The 19,753-nt window shown below is 29.8% G+C and overlaps 1 protein-coding gene and 1 long non-coding RNA gene across 2 annotated transcripts; both read right to left on the minus strand.

Annotated features, from left to right (window-relative positions):
* Window positions 1–5,916: 5,916 nt before the first annotated feature.
* On the minus strand, window positions 5,917–6,841 carry LOC131656198 (uncharacterized). The gene is made up of 3 exons (XR_009300012.1): window positions 6,750–6,841; window positions 6,159–6,239; window positions 5,917–6,055 (listed from the first exon to the last, which is right to left on the minus strand). It is a non-coding gene; the product is annotated as an uncharacterized LOC131656198 (long non-coding RNA).
* Window positions 6,842–16,580: 9,739 nt separating this feature from the next.
* Window positions 16,581–18,910, minus strand: LOC131656199 (probable trehalose-phosphate phosphatase H). Its single transcript, XM_058925959.1, has 9 exons — window positions 18,573–18,910; window positions 18,334–18,474; window positions 18,156–18,227; window positions 17,963–18,055; window positions 17,690–17,860; window positions 17,421–17,568; window positions 17,242–17,312; window positions 17,048–17,140; window positions 16,581–16,923 (listed from the first exon to the last, which is right to left on the minus strand). The coding sequence occupies exons 1-9, from the start codon at window positions 18,837–18,839 to the stop codon at window positions 16,855–16,857; spliced, it is 1,125 nt and encodes a 374-aa protein (XP_058781942.1). The 5' UTR covers window positions 18,840–18,910; the 3' UTR covers window positions 16,581–16,854.
* Window positions 18,911–19,753: the final 843 nt, after the last annotated feature.

Here is a 19,753-nt window from a genome sequence, read left to right on the forward strand (position 1 = left end):
CATCAATGGAAATATTACTCACATAATTTGATTCCTCAGTAGAGCATATAATGGAAATCACATCTAAAAGCGGTCAAGCGCATACTTAGATATCTTTGTGGTACATCTAAGTATAGGCTTTGGTATTCCTAAGGAAGTGATTGTAGCATGGTTGGTTATTCCGATTCTAACTTTTTCGGATGTAAATCGGATAGGAAAAGCACTAGTGGAGCTTGTCACATGTTTTCGAAATCCTAGGTTAGTTGGCATAGCAAGAAGCATGTTTTTGTTGCCCTGTCAACGACCGAGGCGGAATATGTAGCAGCTGGTAGTTGTTGTGCCTAATTTTTTGGCTAAAGCAACAACTACCAGACTTTGATATTAAACTTTTACGTATTTCTATTAAGTGCAACAACACTAGCGCCATTAATATGACCAAGAATCTGGTGCTACATTCTCACACTAAGCATATTAAGACATGTCACCACTTCATACGTGACCATGTTGAAAAAGGGATGTTGTCTTTGAGCATTTTGATAGTAAAAATCAACTTGCGGATATAGTCATAAAATCTCTTGCAACCGAACCATTTTTCAACATTCAAATGGAATTGGGGTATACTTGATACCTCAAGTGTTGCCTAGATGTATTTGTTGCATGCAATTTATACATACTTGACTAAACTTTCATGTGAAAGTTTAACACTATGCGGGTGCATCCTTCTTTCCATTCATCTATGAGGTAATATTATTCCATTTTCTCCTTGAAAATAGTCTCTTTCATCTTATAATGCTTTTTGTTCCAAATGCTTGATTAACCTGTGTGTGTTCTTTATTCCATATACTTATAGCGGTTTCATGTTTTAATTTTTGTACTTCATCATTAAATGTTTCCGTTTTATAAAGTTTGTACACTTGAAGTATTTGATCTTGGTTTCTTAGCATGCTATGCAGTATTGTTCCTTGTATGTAAGTATGCTTTCTATCTATTTTAACATTAATTAACTTGAGTATGTGTGTGCTTGTGTAATTCTTGATGAAGTCATTTCGTATTTTATGCTAGCATCTTTGGTTTTGGTTTTAGTGGTGATATATTGTTTTCACCAAGTTAGTGCGTATGCAGCATCGGGAGCACCAATGTGAAGAGTTGCGTAAAAATGACGTGTTTGAAGCGACTCAAGAGTTTACCATTGCATTACATTCTTCACCTTCACGTATTTGTGCTTCTTATTATGATGATTTGTAAAATTTTCTATTTATGTTTAAACTTTTGTATCACTCCATGTATATGGGTATATGTGAGTGCATGTTCTTACTATTGCCAAACTCCTTAGTGTGATATATTCGTATTTGGGTATATGTGATACTTCTCATGGCTTGCTTTGTCTCTTTTTGATGTTGTTAAAGGGGGAGAAGCATATGCGAGACGAAGTTAGAATTCACATATTCAGGGGGAGCCTTCATGAAGACATGAAATGCATCGATGCAACTTTTGCCATCATAAAAAACGAAGAGCATGTGAGTTCATTTTCCCATTAGATGTTTTCAATGATGACAAAATTAGGAAAATTTTAGCATTTCTATACATTGAACAATATCTCTGAGTCATCATGTGCACCTTAGCAGTAGGGATCTTAGAATGCACTTAAAACATGTTTGGAAAAGGTATCATGCATCAAAAACGACTTACATAGAATTAAAAATCAATTGCAAGCTTTAAAAATCACTTTTTGCTCACAACATAAGTGTATGTGTCGACACATACCTTTTATTGGTTGACACTTATGCTGTAATATTAAAGTCTGTAGCTTCTGTTTGAATGTGTCAACACGTATAACTTATTAGGTCAACACATACTGAAGAAATTAATCCTATGTGTCGACACATACAATTTTTAGGTCGACACATGTGCTGTAGTTTTAAAACATGTAGCTTCTGTTTGAATGTATCGACACATAACTTGAGAAAGGTCGATACTTTCTTTAATACAGGTCGACACACGACTTACATGTGTCGACACATGCTACTATTTTTTAGAAAATTTTCATTCTTTTTCACATTCTTAGGTTTCCATTTTTCCTCCAACTTGCACCATTATAAAAACTTCATACATGCATCATTTTCAATTTGATGAAACTATAAACACGTACTTAGATTTCTCATCATTTTCACCCTCTATGCATACACACAAACAAAGTATACATAATCATTCATTGTTTTGGTTCAATCTAGACTTGGTTGAAAACGTTCAATTTAAGTTGGTTGTAACCTAAGGTTGGGTTGAGAATCATAGGGGGTTTCATCGGAAAAATTGTGAGGGTTTTTACTCCAAGATCAAGGTGTTGATTTGGGGGTTTTCGATAAGAGTTACGCAATTGGATTTGATCGAGTGAAGAGCTTTGAAGAATGGGTGGTTCTTTTAAAGGAGTAGCGTGAGACGGTGAATCAATTGGTAATCTTGGGTGACAACAACTTGCAATTTGGATTCGACCGAGTAAAGGCTTTGAAGAGCAGTGGTTTCTTGCAAAGGAGTAGCTCAAGACGGTGAATCAATTGGTTTTTGTAGGGTGACTTGATCAAACTCAGATCAAGGGAAGGAAATTGCAAGGATCAACATCAAACATAGGGGTTTGTAGGGTTCGATTGCTTGGAATCTCTTGTAAACAATTTTTTGCATAGTAAGATTGATATCTCAATTCCAAATTGGAATTAGGGGCAGACGTAGTTGTAGCAAGGACGATTGATGAACTGCCTAAACAACTCCCAATGTCCTCTCCCTCTCTCTCTCTCTCTCTCTCTCGCTCTCTCTTTCTATCTATATATCTATCTCTCTCTCTCTCTCTCATTTATATCTTGCATTTTAATTTCCATTATCAAATGTTTAAACATATTATTTGAGCGATTGAATTCGTAACAATTTTCTGGTAATTATTTGTAACATTGTTGATTTGTTGATTTCCTTACAATCAATTAGATTGTAAGAGAATTTTGATAACAACAATCTTAAAGGAAAAATCAATCGCACACCAAGTGTTCGATAATTTGACACTTTAAATTTTTGTGTTTAAATTATTTGGAAATTGGTTGCTTAGTGATCACATTAAAACTGTTAAGTGAGAATTTAGTTGTTAATTGATTGTATCATTGTTATTTCATATAAAGGTTTGTGCGCATATTCGAGGTTCCAATAACCGGTTCGGTTTAGACGACTTTCGATATAAACACAATACTTACGCTTGCCATAGTCTAAATGTTTTCACATCCTTTAAAATCTGAATTTTTAAAGTTGGGGATCTACTCACCCCCTTCTAGATAAGTTGTCGTCGTCTAACAAGTGGCATCAAGAGATCTGCTTTATTCTGAGCTTCAAACACTTATTAGATAATGGCTACCAAACCTTAAGGGACGTATAATATAGCGTATATTTTCACCAGTGAAAACTATGATTATTGGAAAACTTGTATGCCTTTTCATATCAATTCATATGATAAGGGTGTATGAGACGCCATTATAAACTATCCAACTCAAATTCATATGACAATGATCTTAAAAGTGAGGTTACGATTGGAAAGCACAAAATATTCTCATATTCTCTTTCGGTGTTGTTGAATATTATAGTGTTTCCCATTGTGAATCCGCTAAAGCTATATGGGGCACATTACAAGTTGTCCATGAGGGAACTAATGAAGTCAAACAAGCTAGAATTAACATATTAAATCAAGAATTTGAACTATTTCTCGTGAAGCGTGGTGAAAACATTGCCAAAATGCAAAAGAGTTTCACTCATCTAATTAACCGTTTAAATGCACTTGATAATCCAATTTCCACTATAATTGCTACTAATAAAGTTTTGAGGAGTCTTACTAGCAATTGACAACCAAAGGTCACGACAATCAAGGAAGCTAATAATCTCAATACACTTGACCTCACTATATTGTTTGGCCAGCTCGAGAAACATGATTAAGAACTCACTTTCTTAGAGAAACATGAGAAAAAGCATGAGAAGAAGTTTAAGAAAGAGAAGAGAAAAGTCAAGGAGGTAGAAAAGAAGTCAATTGCTCTAAAGGCTTCTTGTTCCAGGTCCTTAACAAATGAGCAAATGAATGGTGATACTAGTGCGATGAAGATTCAGATGAAGAAGAAATGATGTTATTTGCAAGAAGGTACAATAGGTACATTAAAAACAATGGAGTAAATCATTCCGACAAAAACCTCATTAAGTTTAGAAAATAATCCACATCATCAAAGGTAGATGACAATAACAAAGGGAAGTCAAGAGGCCAATGCTACAATTGTGAGAAATCGGGTCATTATAGGCCGGAGTGACTATCTCTTGATAAAGACAAAGAAAAGGGTCAACACAACAAGACTAGAAAACCAAGAAGAGTCTATGTTGCTTGGGAGAGCGATGATGATTCCTCAAGTAATAAAAGCTCGAGTAATAGTGAAGTGGATGCAAATTTTTGTCTTTCGGCTCATCAACGTCATAAGAAGAAAGAGAATGTAAGTCACTCTAAGTATGATAACGTTTATAAATTATCTTATTCCTAATTGTTAAGGGCATTTGAAAATCTACAAAAAGAAACATTAGTGGCTTTGAATAAACTTGCTTCAAGTAAAAGAATGTTTACAACATTAGAAGTCAAAATTTTAGAAAATGAAAAAAAAATGGAAGCACTAAAAATATATATTATGGATAGTCATAATATTAATAAAGAGAATGATGCACCGTCTTTGTTTAATTGTAAAACTTGTCAAACTTGGTAAGAGGAATCTAAAATTCTTAGAGCCAAAGATGAGAAAGCATTACAACCTAATACTACGTCATTGATCATTCAAAGTTTGAAAAACCTTTGAATAAACCTCATAAAATGTGTAGATTTGTTAAAAAGGATGCAAATGACAAAAGTAAGTCTCAAATGACAAAAATAAGTCTCATCATCATGTTATCTATCACTAATGTTGCTATATATCACTATTGTTGCAAAAAAGGGCATAGAGAAATGCAAGTTTCACTAGTACAAAAATGTTAATTTACACCCGTTTTTTATTAAATTTACACCCATTATTTTTAATAAAAATCGGGTGTATATCCACAGGGTGAGAAATGTCTAACGAATTTACACCCGTTATTTTTAACAAAAATCGGGTGTAATTGGGCGTAATTACATTTTTAATTACACCCTGTTTTATCAAAAATCGGGTGTAATTGGGCGTAATTACGTTTTTAATTACACCCTGTTTTAATAAAAATCGGGTGTAATTGGGCGTAATTACGTTTTTAATTACACCCTGTTTTAATAAAAATCGGGTGTAATTGGGCGTAATTACGTTTTAAATTACACCCTGTTTTAATAAAAATCGGGTGTAATTGAGCATAATTACGTTTTAATTACACCCTGTTTTAATAAAAATCGGGTGTAATTGGGCTTAATTACATTTTAATTACACCCTATTTTAATAAAAATCGGGTGTAATTGAGCTTAATTACATTTTAATTACACCCTATTTTAATAAAAATCGGGTGTAATTGAGCTTAATTATGTTTTAATTACACCCTATTTTAATAAAAATCGGGTGTAATTGAGCTTAATTATGTTTTAATTACACCCTATTTTAATAAAAATCGGGTGTAAATATGTTCTTAATTACCCCTTATTTTAATAAAAATCGGGTGTAAATACGCCATTTATAAATGAACAATTATATCTATTTACACCCTATTTCATAAACACCATTTAGTTATATTTTATTTTCAATCATAATATTGTAAATACTATAAAATCATACGCATAAAAATCATATTTTAACTAAGTCAAAATATTTTTAATATTAACCAAAAAGTATACAAAATCATGGACAATCATAATATTTCAAGTATTATAAAATCATACACATAAAAATTATATTTTAACTAAGTCATAACACTTTCTTCATATATAATTTTACGCCATGCTTGACGGTTAGCTTCGGTGCTCTAGAATCTTTGTGTTTCATCTAAACCCCATGATTACCACTTTCCTTAAGCAATTTCCCAAGTTTACCGCATTTCTTAGAAGTAAACTCCTTCAATACATCTACAACCAACAACCAAAGTTAATGTACACCATCATTTTCAATTATTATAAAAATAAAAATAAAAATAAAAATAAAATAAAAACATTATTAGCGTTATTGTACCTTCAATGCTGATCATATCTTGTATGCACATTCCGCTATGAAACAGGGTAGTCCCCAAAGCAAGATGAGCTTCATTGTTCTCTGCATAATAGAAACAAATGTATTTTGTATTTTGTTCCATTCTCTTATTGTGCTCTCTTTCTCAAGGCAGGTTTTGCAGCTCAATTCTTAGTTCCTGGCTCATAAATAAGAGTCATAACTCTTGAATTTGGACGGTCTTTAGTCGGAACTCTCACTCATTCGTTGCATTAGTGACTATTGTATCAAGATTGGATTGTCAATATTTCAAATTGGGCATTAAACACGAAGACTCCGTGGAAGAGATTCAAATTCCAATCGGTCACCTCGTCGAGAATAATCCAATCCGCCAGACCCACTTTTTCTCTTAAGCAGAATAATCAAACTAACCATAAACTCCACAATCTATTATTTTTCTTTTCTTTCCCACTTTGCACAAAAACCTTCCACTGTGGCAACCTTTCCAACATTTCTTGTAACTATTAATCAAATAGAAAGACAAGAATAAAAACAAACACAAGGCATGCATGACAAAATTCCGATGTTTATCAAATTCAAACAAAAAACACAAACCTTCATCTGTTGAGCATACCCCTGTTGAATCTTGAGACTTTCATCAGTAACTTTATCAAGAAAAAGAAACCTACTAAACCCATATTTACGATGATCAAGTGTCTTTGTAGTTTTGGTGGTAGAATATTACCAAGACCAAGTGATGGAAAACCAAGGTATGTCGGGGCCAGACACGTATTCTTCGTCTGACAAAAACCTTTAACTGTAGGTGAAACTTGACATTGACCTATAAAAACAACACAGATGAATGTATGTTAATTAAAATTAAAATTCTAATTTTTGTTTCTAATATTTCAATTTTTTAAAAATGAAACTTGCTTATCAATTAACAGTGGAGGAATTAGAAGCTAATACAACAGGGTCCTTAAAAGGTAAGTCTCCACAACCCAAGTTCTAGAACCATAAGAGTGACCCAAACCAACAAGATTGTGGGCATCACAGTTCAGAATTCTATAAACATATCAGATCCTATCTTAAAATTACTAAGAAGCATCCTACAATCCACCGCGATGGAGTCGATAACAGCCAGGCCTGCAAAGGAATTAACACAATCAAAAACAATTTTTGCATCAGACTGCAGAAGAATACAATCAAAACCAAGGGACAGAGCCAAATTCAGACTGCAGAAGATATTTCAATTTCTTTGATGGTGAAGAACTAATAGATATAAAATACTATATTTTCTACGAAATAAAAATTTACCTATATCATACTTTTGGTGAAGCATGCCAATTTGACAATTCAATAATTAATTTTTTTTATAAAGAAAATCAACTAAATAAAGGCTTTGGCTCCATACAGAGACATATTCAATATTCATATTTATAAAACCAAATATAGTATACAGTTAGCAGCTTCTCTTATTTTGTTATCAAACTTGTATGATGAGATTAAACATATCAGCTTCTTCCATTTCAACCAAAGAAAATAAGCTAATTGTTGAGATTAAACATCACTACCTACACCTACATCATTTCAATATACTAACTAAGAAACTAAGTGTCTCTCTTTCATAAAATTAAACACCAATCATGAACAAGCCCAAAATGCACTTAGACTTGATAAGAAAATCCTTTGGACCAGACTACATAATGAAAATAATAAGTCAATTATATCACTACAAAAAATGTTCTCTGCAGCGACGTGGATTACACGTCGCAACATGCAAAATCACGTGGCAAACAAAAAGTAGCGACGTGAGCATTTATGTCGCAGGAGCACGCGTGGCAACATTGTAGCGACGTGGAGACCACGTCAGAAAGTAGCGACGTGACTCCCACGTCGCAACAGGATTACATAGAAAACATCCCACTGCACACACAGCAGGTGTGGCAGGTGTGGGGAAGTGTGTTTGTTGACCAATATAGCGACGTGTTTCCCACATCGCTACATTAAATGCTTTTTTTTTAAAAAAATTTATTCACGCTAGATTTGTTTTATTTTATATATTTTATATAATTAATTAATATATAATAAAATATAATATATAATAAAATATATATAATAAAATTTATATATAATAAAATTTATATAATAAAATCTATAAAATAAAATTTATATAATAAAATCTATAAAAACTAATTTATATAATAAATTTATATAAAATAAATTAATATAATAAACATTATATAATAAATTCAATTAAATAAAATTAAAAATTTAAAACTAATATTTTAATGAATTAAAATGTAGAATATTTTACATTAAAAAAAATTTAAAACAAATAAAATACAAAATGTTTTTAAGAGGCATCATCCGGAAAATAGTTATCCGGATTAAAATCATCAGCCACCCCGTCATCCTCCGGCTCTTGAGGAGGAGCATTACTGTAATTTCCTCCTCCTTGCATAAACCGTCTCATCTGCTCCTCCATCTCAGCTTGCTTCTTCATAATGCCCTCCATCTGTCGCGCATGCTGCTCATCCATATCAGACTGCTTCTTCCGCATCATCTCGATCTGGGCCTCACTTTCGCGTCTCGCCAATTGCCTTACTAATTCAGTTTGTTCCTGTGTCAGATTTGGTTGACGCGATCCACCCTCTCCATCCTGAACTCTTTGGAACAGATTACGGTCACCAGATCTATAGCTGGACGCCAAATTTCCAGCCCCAAAGAAGCAACCATTAGGCCCTTTATCTTTAATAACGTCACACCAAATGTAGTGATCAACATCCGCGTTAAGCGGCTCCCCCTCTGCTGGCATGAATTGAGGATTATTTTCCAGAAAAATGCAAGTCGTCTATCATATTCTTCCTGCACAAATATTCAATAAAAAAAATTAAGTTAAATATTTAAATGCATATTTAATGATACTAAATAAATATATACATATTATAAATTAAAATATATTAAAACGTTGCCACGTTATTTTCACGCCACAACTTATGATTTGCCACATGATTTTCACGTGGCAAATTATCAATTGCCACATGAAATTCACATCACAAACTTTGTATCAATATAAAAAAAATAAACAACGTAAATTTCACGTACAAGATACATCCTAGTGCGCTCGTTGCCACATGAGAGTTGCTAGTCTCTTGTACGTTACTAGGCAGTTCTTCACCGTTAAACGTCCAAACCCAATAATTTGCAATGAAACCCCTTCTATGCAAATGAGCTGTTATTTCCTGTGGGTCACTAATTATTGGTCTACATTCACATTTAAGACAGGGACACCTAACTCCTCCTTCGCTTCGACATAATTCCTGAGCAAACGCCCAACTTATAAACCCTTCAACTCCTACTATAAAATTGGGTTTAAGTCCCATTCTTCCTGGAAATGTTCTATCGTACATCCAACTACGATAATACCGATAATATTCCATACTGCACATTTATACAATCATTGTCATTTGGAGTTAGAATACTAATCAACTTAATATTCTTCTTAGACGTATACTAGTTAATATTTACTATTCTTAAAACTATTATTTAGTAACAATACTACTAATATTTTTAACTACACGCGTTATATTGAACATATTTAACCATAAAATAATTTTTTTTAACTACACATTTTAAACTACATATATTAGAAATATTATTTAATAAAAATACTACTCTTATGTTTTTGTTACATATATAGTAATAAAAATAAAAAATAAGAAATAAGAAATATTACTATTATATTTGGAAATATACAAACACATGCATATTATGTTTTTATAACATATATACAAATTCAGTTTTAAATCTATTATATATGAATAAAATAAAAAATAAAAATAAAAAATGTTTTTATTAAATATATGATATACATATACATATTTTGTTTTTTATTAAAATTTTTTTTAGTATAATATTTCTCATTATAATAAATAATATATATAATAAAAATTAAAAATGAAAACTTTATAATATATAACTATTATATTAGTTTTACATATATAAAATTTATTTAAGTTATAAAAATATATTTTTTAAAGTGAGAACTTTATAGTATATATTTATATTATATTCTTAAAAATGAAAACTTTATAATATATATAACTATTATATTCTTTTTAAATTTATATTAATATTTATAATAATCTATTTTATATACTGTAAAATATTATAATATATATAATAATTTTAATAATAGTTTTAATATATCAATATACTAAAAACAACTTTAATAATTTTAATGTTTGTATAATATTAATAGTTTTAATATATAATATATAATAATGATTGTATAGTTTTAATAAAAATATTAATAAAAATTATACTAAAAACAATTTTAATATATCAATTTTTTTAAAACACATTATAACAATTTTAATATATCAATTTATTTCTAATAGTTTTACAATTTATACAAACACATTATAAATCTATATACAAACACATTCATATCTTAATTAATAAATCTACTAAAAATATGATATACATATACATATTTTGTTTTTTATTAAAATTTTTTTTAGTATAATATTTCTCATTATAATAAATAATATATATAATAAAAATTAAAAATGAAAACTTTATAATATATAACTATTATATTAGTTTTACATATATAAAATTTATTTAAGTTATAAAAATATATTTTTTAAAGTGAGAACTTTATAGTATATATTTATATTATATTCTTAAAAATGAAAACTTTATAATATATATAACTATTATATTCTTTTTAAATTTATATTAATATTTATAATAATCTATTTTATATACTGTAAAATATTATAATATATATAATAATTTTAATAATAGTTTTAATATATCAATATACTAAAAACAACTTTAATAATTTTAATGTTTGTATAATATTAATAGTTTTAATATATAATATATAATAATGTTTGTATAGTTTTAATAAAAATATTAATAAAAATTATACTAAAAACAATTTTAATATATCAATTTTTTTAAAACACATTATAATAATTTTAATATATCAATTTATTTCTAATAGTTTTACAATTTATACAAACACATTATAAATCTATTTTAATAAATGTATCCCAAAAATATATACCATATATCTAACCCAAAAATCATTATAAATTACACTAAAAATATATTTTAATTACTTACCTCTTCTTCAATCTACTCCTCCTTCTTCAATCTACTCTCCTCCTTCTTCAATCTACTAAAACTATACCAAAAAAAAAATCAAAAATTAATAACAGAATAAAGAATAAAATTATAACATAATACTTGTTCAACCTCTTCATTACCTTTGATATCAAAAAAATATTTGGATTGATGCAATTGGAGTTGGATTTTGGGAGATTGAAGTTGTTGTTCTTGTTCTGGTTTTGGGGATGAAGTTATTGTTGTTCTTGTTCTGCAACGAAGGTGTGGTGGAGTGAAGTGAATTGCATTGATTTATACCCAATGTAGCGACGTGAATTTAATTTCGCTAGTTGCCACATGGTAAACACGTCGCAACAAGCAAACGGTAACATTTAATTAATGTCTCTGCCATAAATCCTGTCACCTAGTCAATTCAATATAACGTTTTAAATGTTGCGACGTGTTTACAACGTCACTACTTAATTTTTTAAAATTTGAATCTCCCCCCAGTCTCCCCCCATGTGAACGTTATTGCTTTCTAAATTTATAATTTATACATTTAATGTAGCGACGTTTGACCCACGTCGCAACTTTATTCACGTAACCCAACGTCTGACTCATCCTTACTTTATGTTTATAAAGTTATTTTAAAATTAAAAACAGTTGGCGACGTGGTAGTCACGTCGCTAGAGGCAATAAATACCCACGTGACAGCCACGTCGCTAATATGTGTCGCTGGGGAACACTTTTTTTGTAGTGTATAATGTAAGAAAAGGTGATCTAGAAGACCTATAGATGATATTATTCATATGAAAGAAAAACAACAAAGTGGAATGCAGCCATATTCATTTTTTATAGATGCATAAGCAAACATTCAATATGCTAACTATGTAACATTTATTCAAGATGAATTTCCCGCAGTGTGATTTCATAGCATTTTTCATATATGTTTCTCTCTGTATCTCAATGCACTTAACTATTAAGATGCCACATAACATGATAAATGTTTAGAAGTTGAAGGAAAACAGCAACAGATTTGTCGGCTAAGGCCTTTGAAAGGTTTCGATATTCCAAAAGGAAGTCGCCGTATTATACACTTGAAACAAACAGCCTACCCGAGCATTCACCCTCAAAAACCACTCTCTCTACATGCAAAGTTATCTGATTCCACAAAAGTACAACCTTGTGAATAATGCATTGATAAGAGACAGCACTAAGAATGCTACAAATCAGCATTTATTTCATACCTTCCAAAATTTGATGGTTTTATCATTTGTCGAGAGAAGGAAAAGGCCACCATTAGCTATTTGGCACCATCTGATTTTGTTGATTTTCTCTTCTATCTCCAAACTCTTAAGGTAGTCAAACTGAAACAATTATCACACATTATATATGTTGGATATTCTAAGACAAATGATGTTGGCGGAACGTTGCCGGGAATATGATTATTACCTCGGGCTCGTGACTCTGAAACTCTGTTTTGTAACGGAATTCAGGATGTCGGCTGATCGAATAAATGTTCTTCAAAGCATGAACCTGCAGATAAAGAATAACAGTATCTTGAATCGGCGAAATGGAAACATGTATGAGATTCAATACTAAACCATTCTCATACTAGCATATTCATCAAGTTCATGGACATTAACTATGCTTCCAAACTGGTGAGAAAGATGACAAAACCAGCAAAGTAACAAACATGTGGCGTGCGTAGAATCTTTAACAAGGTGAGAGGAAAAGGAAAATCTCCCCCACATGATCACGATTCAGTTATCTGCAAATGAATACAAATCAATTAAACCCTAACTTCGCTGTGTAAATTGAATATGCATGATCGTTAACAGCCATAGATCAGCCGTAGAAAATTGAGAATGGAATCGAGATCGATACCAGATTTTAAGCTTCGTTGTCGTCACTGTGAAATGGTTTCCTCTCAGCTTCGGTGTCGTCACTGCAATAATTTCTTCTCAGCTTCGTTGTCGTCACTGCAATAGTTTCCCCTCAGCTTCGTTGTCGTAAACGTTTTGGTGAAATGAGAGTGAGCGAAGAAGAGATCTTCGTTTTTCAGTGAGGGAACGGTGTCGTCACTGCAAGGGTATTAAACTGTGGTTTAGAGAAATCAAACTTCGCAGAAATCCGAAATCAACCTCTTTTCCAATCAAACTCGCTGAATTCCGAAATTGCCATGGCCTGAAGCAGCGCGCGAAATACATGAATGGAACAGAGTTAGATTAAAAATGGGTTTTCTGAAAGAGTTGAAAATGAGTTCTGTAAAAGAGTTGAATAGAAAATAGAGAAAGTATTTTATTATGTTAATAAATTTAAAGAATTATGTTTAAAGTATAATGTTTCACCTAATAAAGATTTTTTGTATAATGTTTAAACTATTTTATTCACCTAATAAATTTAGATCCATTAATATTCATTCATTAATTTATTAATAATATTTAAATTATTTATTAAAATGCTATATAGATTATATATTTTGAGTTATAAATTTAAACAATTTTTTTTCATATAAATTTACACCTATTTTTTTTGTTTAAAGGGAGTAATTGAATTTTGATTATAATAATATTTTTAATTTAAACCCGTTTTTAGAAAATAGGGTGTAAATTATCACCTGATAATATTTAAAATGATATGTTATTTACAAAATTGCCACCGCATTTTTAATTTACACCCGTTTTTCGTATATTGGATGTAAATTTTAAAATTATATTGATCTTTTTGTACTAGTGTTTAGAAGCACTTTAGTTTCTAGTGATGTTTTTCAATAGTTATCCAAGTGCAACCATATTTTCACTCACTCCCAAACACCCAATATGGTTAATTTTAGCACTAAGGGCAAAAAGAATTTAGTGCGGCTATATGAAAGATTCTTGAGTATAGTTTATATTTTGCAAGTTCAAGACATAAGGTTTTGGCAAGAAAGAAAGAAGTTCAAGACAGAAGGCATCTCTATTCTATTTAAAGATTAGTATGGCTCTGACTCTAGAAATGAGAGTAAAAGACACCAAGTTCAAGATCTAACATGTTTAAGTTCATAAACAAATGTAGTAGTTGTTAGAAACCCATACCTCAATAATCGAGGTCAAAATCTTAACAATATTACTATAACCATATCATTACAAATAAAGAACGTGGCTATTCAGTAGTGGTATTATACGTGTAGAATTTTCACATGGTAAACCTTAGGGGAAACATATTTTCTGTGTAAGGATTATTATTATAATTGACTGTATTAAATTTCCTAATCTAAGTAACAAAATCATTTTGTATTTTAATTGTCTAAATCAGCTTTTGGATTAGGTGTTTGTAATTATTCATTTAAGTATATAATGGCCAAATGTACGATAAGTACAATTCAGAGAAACTATTTGTAATAAGTTAACAGCTGTGGCATAAAAAAAAAACTGCCTTTCACTATCCGCATGCGCATGCAAACGTGTGCGTGACAATCAAGTATTTTGGAACTTGTGATTGTGTGTTTGTCTAATTAACATAGAAATTATATACTCCATAAATTCTACAGTAGTAATTGAATAAATTATTTATCATCTTAAATCTTATTTAAACGAATATTTAGGCATAATTTATTATAATTAAAAAATTAAATAGAATAAAAATTAGTATTTAACTTATTAAATAATAATTAAACAAATATGTAAGTTTATAAAATATATATATGAAAATATGTTTTAAATCCTTGCATATTTTCCAATTTTTTGTCTCAATTTATGATTCTAAAAAAATAATTATTTTTTTTTGCTTTTCACCACTGGTATAGTCCGGTTCAGGGGTCAGTTCTGACATCAAGTAGTTTCAGCCCCCTCCCGATTGCAGTTGCGGGGGATCGCGTGGTTCTCCCTACTACATTCAGCGTCAATCACCACTGGACCAACTAACGATTGTTCAAAAAATTAATTTTTTTAGTCTATATATATATATATATATATATATATATATATATATATATATATATATATATATATATATATATATATATATATATATATATATATATATATATATATATATATATATATTATAATTTATTTATGTCATCATTGTAAATATTGTCTAGTAGAACTAAAATTAAATATTTATATATCACATAAATCAATTTTAATTTGATTAATTTTTTTAAAATACTAAAGTAAAATATATTAAGGATCAAAAGTAAAAATTAATATATTTAAAAATATTAGATAAAAATAATGTAAACAAAATTAGAATTATTTCTTTTATATTTTCAAAGAAAACCTACATATTTAATCGATAAAAAATATATAAAATTTAAATTGAAATACACTGACGGTGTAAAGAAGTTTTACATTGTCAGTGAATCACAACCTTTGATTTGTTAAAAATATTTAATTTTTATTAAAGTAATCGATTTGGATGGTTATGATATAATGATGGTGTAAAATTTTTTTAGATCATCAACATCGACAATATATACCAATTAATCTCTTAACATATAGAATCTTCCAAATAAAAGTTGATGTGAAATTAAATAACAAGTCCTTGCTCCATATTTAAATAAAAATAAAAATAATTAAATTTACATTGATTAAGAATATTATCGAATTTATTTTTTTATAAAAAAGAAAATAGTTGCATAAGAAGAGGGATGTCAATCTATGTGGAGATTATTTGTTTGGAGCATCAAAGTTGAAAATTTTTTTCCCGCAAAAACGGGGATGGAGAGAATAGTTCCCCGTTGACACTTTGGGACAGGGATTGAAAAAGTTTACAGATTCCGTGAACTTCCCCGTGAATTTCCAGATACCGACCATATTATTTAACTTTTATATTTTTATATATTATATAATATATAATTATAAAAATTTACAATAAATATTAATGTATTAGAAAATGAAGATTCATTAGTGGAACATTTTATTTTTATTTTTTATTTTATAATGTATTGTTTCACTACTCAAGTGTCTAATTCTAGAAAATGCACCTAATACATAGAATGTAACACACTGTCTCCTCCTTTTTTTCCTCAATTATCTTTGTCTTCTCCATTCATCATCTCCTCCATCCTCTTCATCATCACCAGAACCACTCTATTTTGTTCATTGTACTTATGATAGTTATCTATATGATAATAACGAAATATTAGTGTGATAATTTTGATAAAAAAATATAATTTTTTCTTAAGATTCTATTTTCGTGGATCTCCGTAGAGATCTGTGGGGATGAGGATGGGGAACATATTCTTCCGTGGTGGAAATTGAGAATGCGGATGAAAAATAAATTTAGAGGGGAGGCGGAAAACAGAAAAGTATCCTCCAAACATTCTATGTCCCGTTGAAAAATGTTATTCTTTTGCTACCCTTAATTTTTTATGATAACTTTATTTTCATAAATATATAAAACAAATGGTTAAATTAATTATACATTTCAAATGCTTTAGAACACCAAATATAATCATTCCCCTTGTCATATATTGAGTTCAAAGGATAAAATAATGGCATTTTCCATTTCCAAAAAGTAAGTGATACAATTAGATCCACAACTTTAAGCACATTTGAGCTAAAGTGGTGTCAATTCCTTCAAATCATCATCATCTACAACTTAATCTACAACTCTATGCACTTGTAGGGTTCACACCACTCAATCTTTTCCATTCCACCAATCGCCGCAAAAAATTCTCAACCTGCATTTATTTGCAAAAAGTTACCTATCTTTTATATATTTCTCATATTCACCATTTATTTAATAATTAATATACATCTAAATTACAAAAATATTTTAGATAAGAATATATATTTATATATTACCTCTGATGGATCTTGAAGAGTGTAGGAAGCATCTGTTTCTTTTGGAACACTAGAAACAAGAATCCCAACTCCTTGACCCCTTCTACTCAAAACCTGATAATTTTTTTATAAATATGCATAATTAATAAAATTAACTATTTAAATTAATAGTAAAAAATATAAATTAAAATTAAAGGTGGTGGCATTTTTTTAACCTTAAAAGCATCCTCATCAGTTCGATCATCACCGATGTAGATTGGGAAAACATCATTAGAATTCTCATATCCTATATAATTATAATCATAATTAATTAGGATAATCATAGTATAATTTTTAGTCAAAGCAATGATAATTTTGCATGAGTGTGTACTCACTAAACTAGTACTACACTTACCTAAAGATTCCAACAAAAACTCAAGAGCCTTTCCTTTGTCCCATTTGATAGTGGGACGAATCTCCAACACTTTTCTTCCTTGTGTTAGCCTAAGTTTTGGATATTCATTCAGTACCAATCTTACTTTCTCAGCCAAAGGAGCCCAACTCTAAAGAAAAACATCATAGGTAAAAAAAAAAAATTAATGTTAATTTTTGTTGGTAATTCTAGTACTAATCATGCAATTATGATTAAATCACGTTGATCTCGACTATAATTAAATCAAGTACCTTTTCGTCAACGCATCGGAAATGCACTGATAAGCAATATTTGTTGTTCTCTACCATAGCTCCAGGGACAGATTTTGTTTTTTCTAACAAAATTTTATACACTTCATCGATCATTGGTAGAAATTGACTTGCTGGTTGGAACGACACTGCTTTATTACTATCACTTTTACTCTGAAACAAAACAAGAACTCGCAAATTTAATTAGAAAGAACAAGACTTAAGAGAAAATTATTCAAGAAAATATTAATTAGTGACAGAAATTCATTATCTCACTTTTTCAGCAGTTTGGTTTTTTGTTGGTCCCATGATGTCCATACCATGGCTTGCTGCATAGTATAACTCCGCCAATTTTACGAAGTTAAATACCTGAAACATGGAAAGAAAAGAATTAGAAAATTGAGATGAGAATTTTTTATTAAATATTTACTTCAAATTATGTTATTTTTTGGTTTTGAAGAAAATGTACCTTATCTCTGCACCTTCCGGTCACTATAGCTGTAGGAAAATTTCTTGCTACATTCTTGAGTGTTCCTCTCATCTATTTTTATAAGATTAAGAAAATAATAATAACCAAATTAATAAAAAAAAATATAATAAGCTAAATTTTATTCTATGGATATATATCATAGGAAGAAAAAAATAACCTTTCTAGTCATGAAAGCTTTATCTGGATCAGCAACAATAGGAGAGAGAGTTCCATCATAGTCAAGAAAAAACACAATCTGTTTTCCTTTTGAACTAAACAATATTTGATCAAACAATTTCAGTGCCGAAGGATGATAAAGCTGAAAACAAAACAAAAAAAACAAAGTCACATGAAAATAAAACAACATAATAAAAATTGAATTTGTTGAATTTTATGTTTTTGCATATATATGCTTACAATCCATGAACATTTTTCTTGATAATTTTCCGAAGATTTGACTCGAGTTGGAGAAGCAGCTCTCATTGAATCAATCCAACCATTAACATTACCACCTTCCAATCTCTTAATAAAATTGTTACTAGAAAACCCCAAAAAACCACCGATCACCGCCATCGACTCCGGCGCGGTGGCTGCACTAGGCAAAACTACGGCGGAGATAAGCGTGTTAATACATGACTTAACTTCAGGTGTCACTGTCACCACTACATTATTCTGCTTAGTCATCTTAGAAAAAAAGAGAGTAGAGAGAAGAAGAGATATTAAGTTACGATGAGTTTAGGACAAGGATATTTCTTGTGATGAATGAAGGCTTTATATAGAAAGAAAAAAAAAATTGAATGAAAAAAAAAATATTAAAAAAATATTACAGATTTGGTTACATGGCTAGCTCAGAAACGAGGTTGAGGTGTGTGTTTGTGTGGGGTCCAACGCAAAAACAAACGAGAAAAACAAATGGTTAGTGTACTTCTCTGCAGTTATACTAAATATGTGAATGGTAGGACCCACTAAAACTTTTTTTTATGAATGTAAAAATAAATATGAGTGGATGAATATGATTATATGAATAATGGATTCAGATTATGTAATTTTTTAAGATTTTGTAGTATTTTAAATTTGATTTGTTTTGTATTTAGAGATAAATGGACAACCTCGCTAGAATCGAAATAAAAATAAAAATGGACAACCTCGTTTAGGAAAGAGGTACTTGTTTTATTATATGAAAAGATTCGAACTTTGGTTACTGGGACCTAATTATAATGGTTGAATTAAGATGAACTATATAATATTCTTGAGAATCTGTAGTCTTGACAGGATAATTGAATAGGGAAAGAGAGATTCGGTTTTTCTTTTTAATTATGGGAATAATTTCTTAAATGGATATTGTTAAAATTGAGATTGGTAATTTTTTTTAGTAAGACTGATATTCCTTGTCCCTTTTGATGGATGGAGAAAAAAATTGAATAAAGAAAAAGATGGGAAAAAATAAATAAAGAAAAAGATGAAAGAAAGTAGTGATTTTGGAATATGAAAGAAAAGAGAAAAGAGAAATTATACAAAATTTTCAATAACTCAGAATTTTCTTTTTATAAACAAGAAAGTAGTCATATTTAATTACTAAATTACTTATTTTGCGTTAT

This window comes from Vicia villosa, linkage group LG3 (assembly GCF_029867415.1).
Source record: "Vicia villosa cultivar HV-30 ecotype Madison, WI linkage group LG3, Vvil1.0, whole genome shotgun sequence".
Taxonomy (NCBI): domain Eukaryota; kingdom Viridiplantae; phylum Streptophyta; class Magnoliopsida; order Fabales; family Fabaceae; genus Vicia; species Vicia villosa.

Coding starts and splice junctions, on each gene's coding strand:
- LOC131656199 (XM_058925959.1), bottom strand. CDS start 18,839: ATGACTAAGCAGAATAATGTAGTGGTGACAGTGACACCTGAAGTTAAG. Junction 17,861..17,962: donor AAAACCAAACTGCTGAAAAA/GTGAGATAATGA, acceptor GTTTTGTTTCAG/AGTAAAAGTGATAGTAATAA. Junction 17,141..17,241: donor CTGATGAGGATGCTTTTAAG/GTTAAAAAAATG, acceptor AAAAATTATCAG/GTTTTGAGTAGAAGGGGTCA.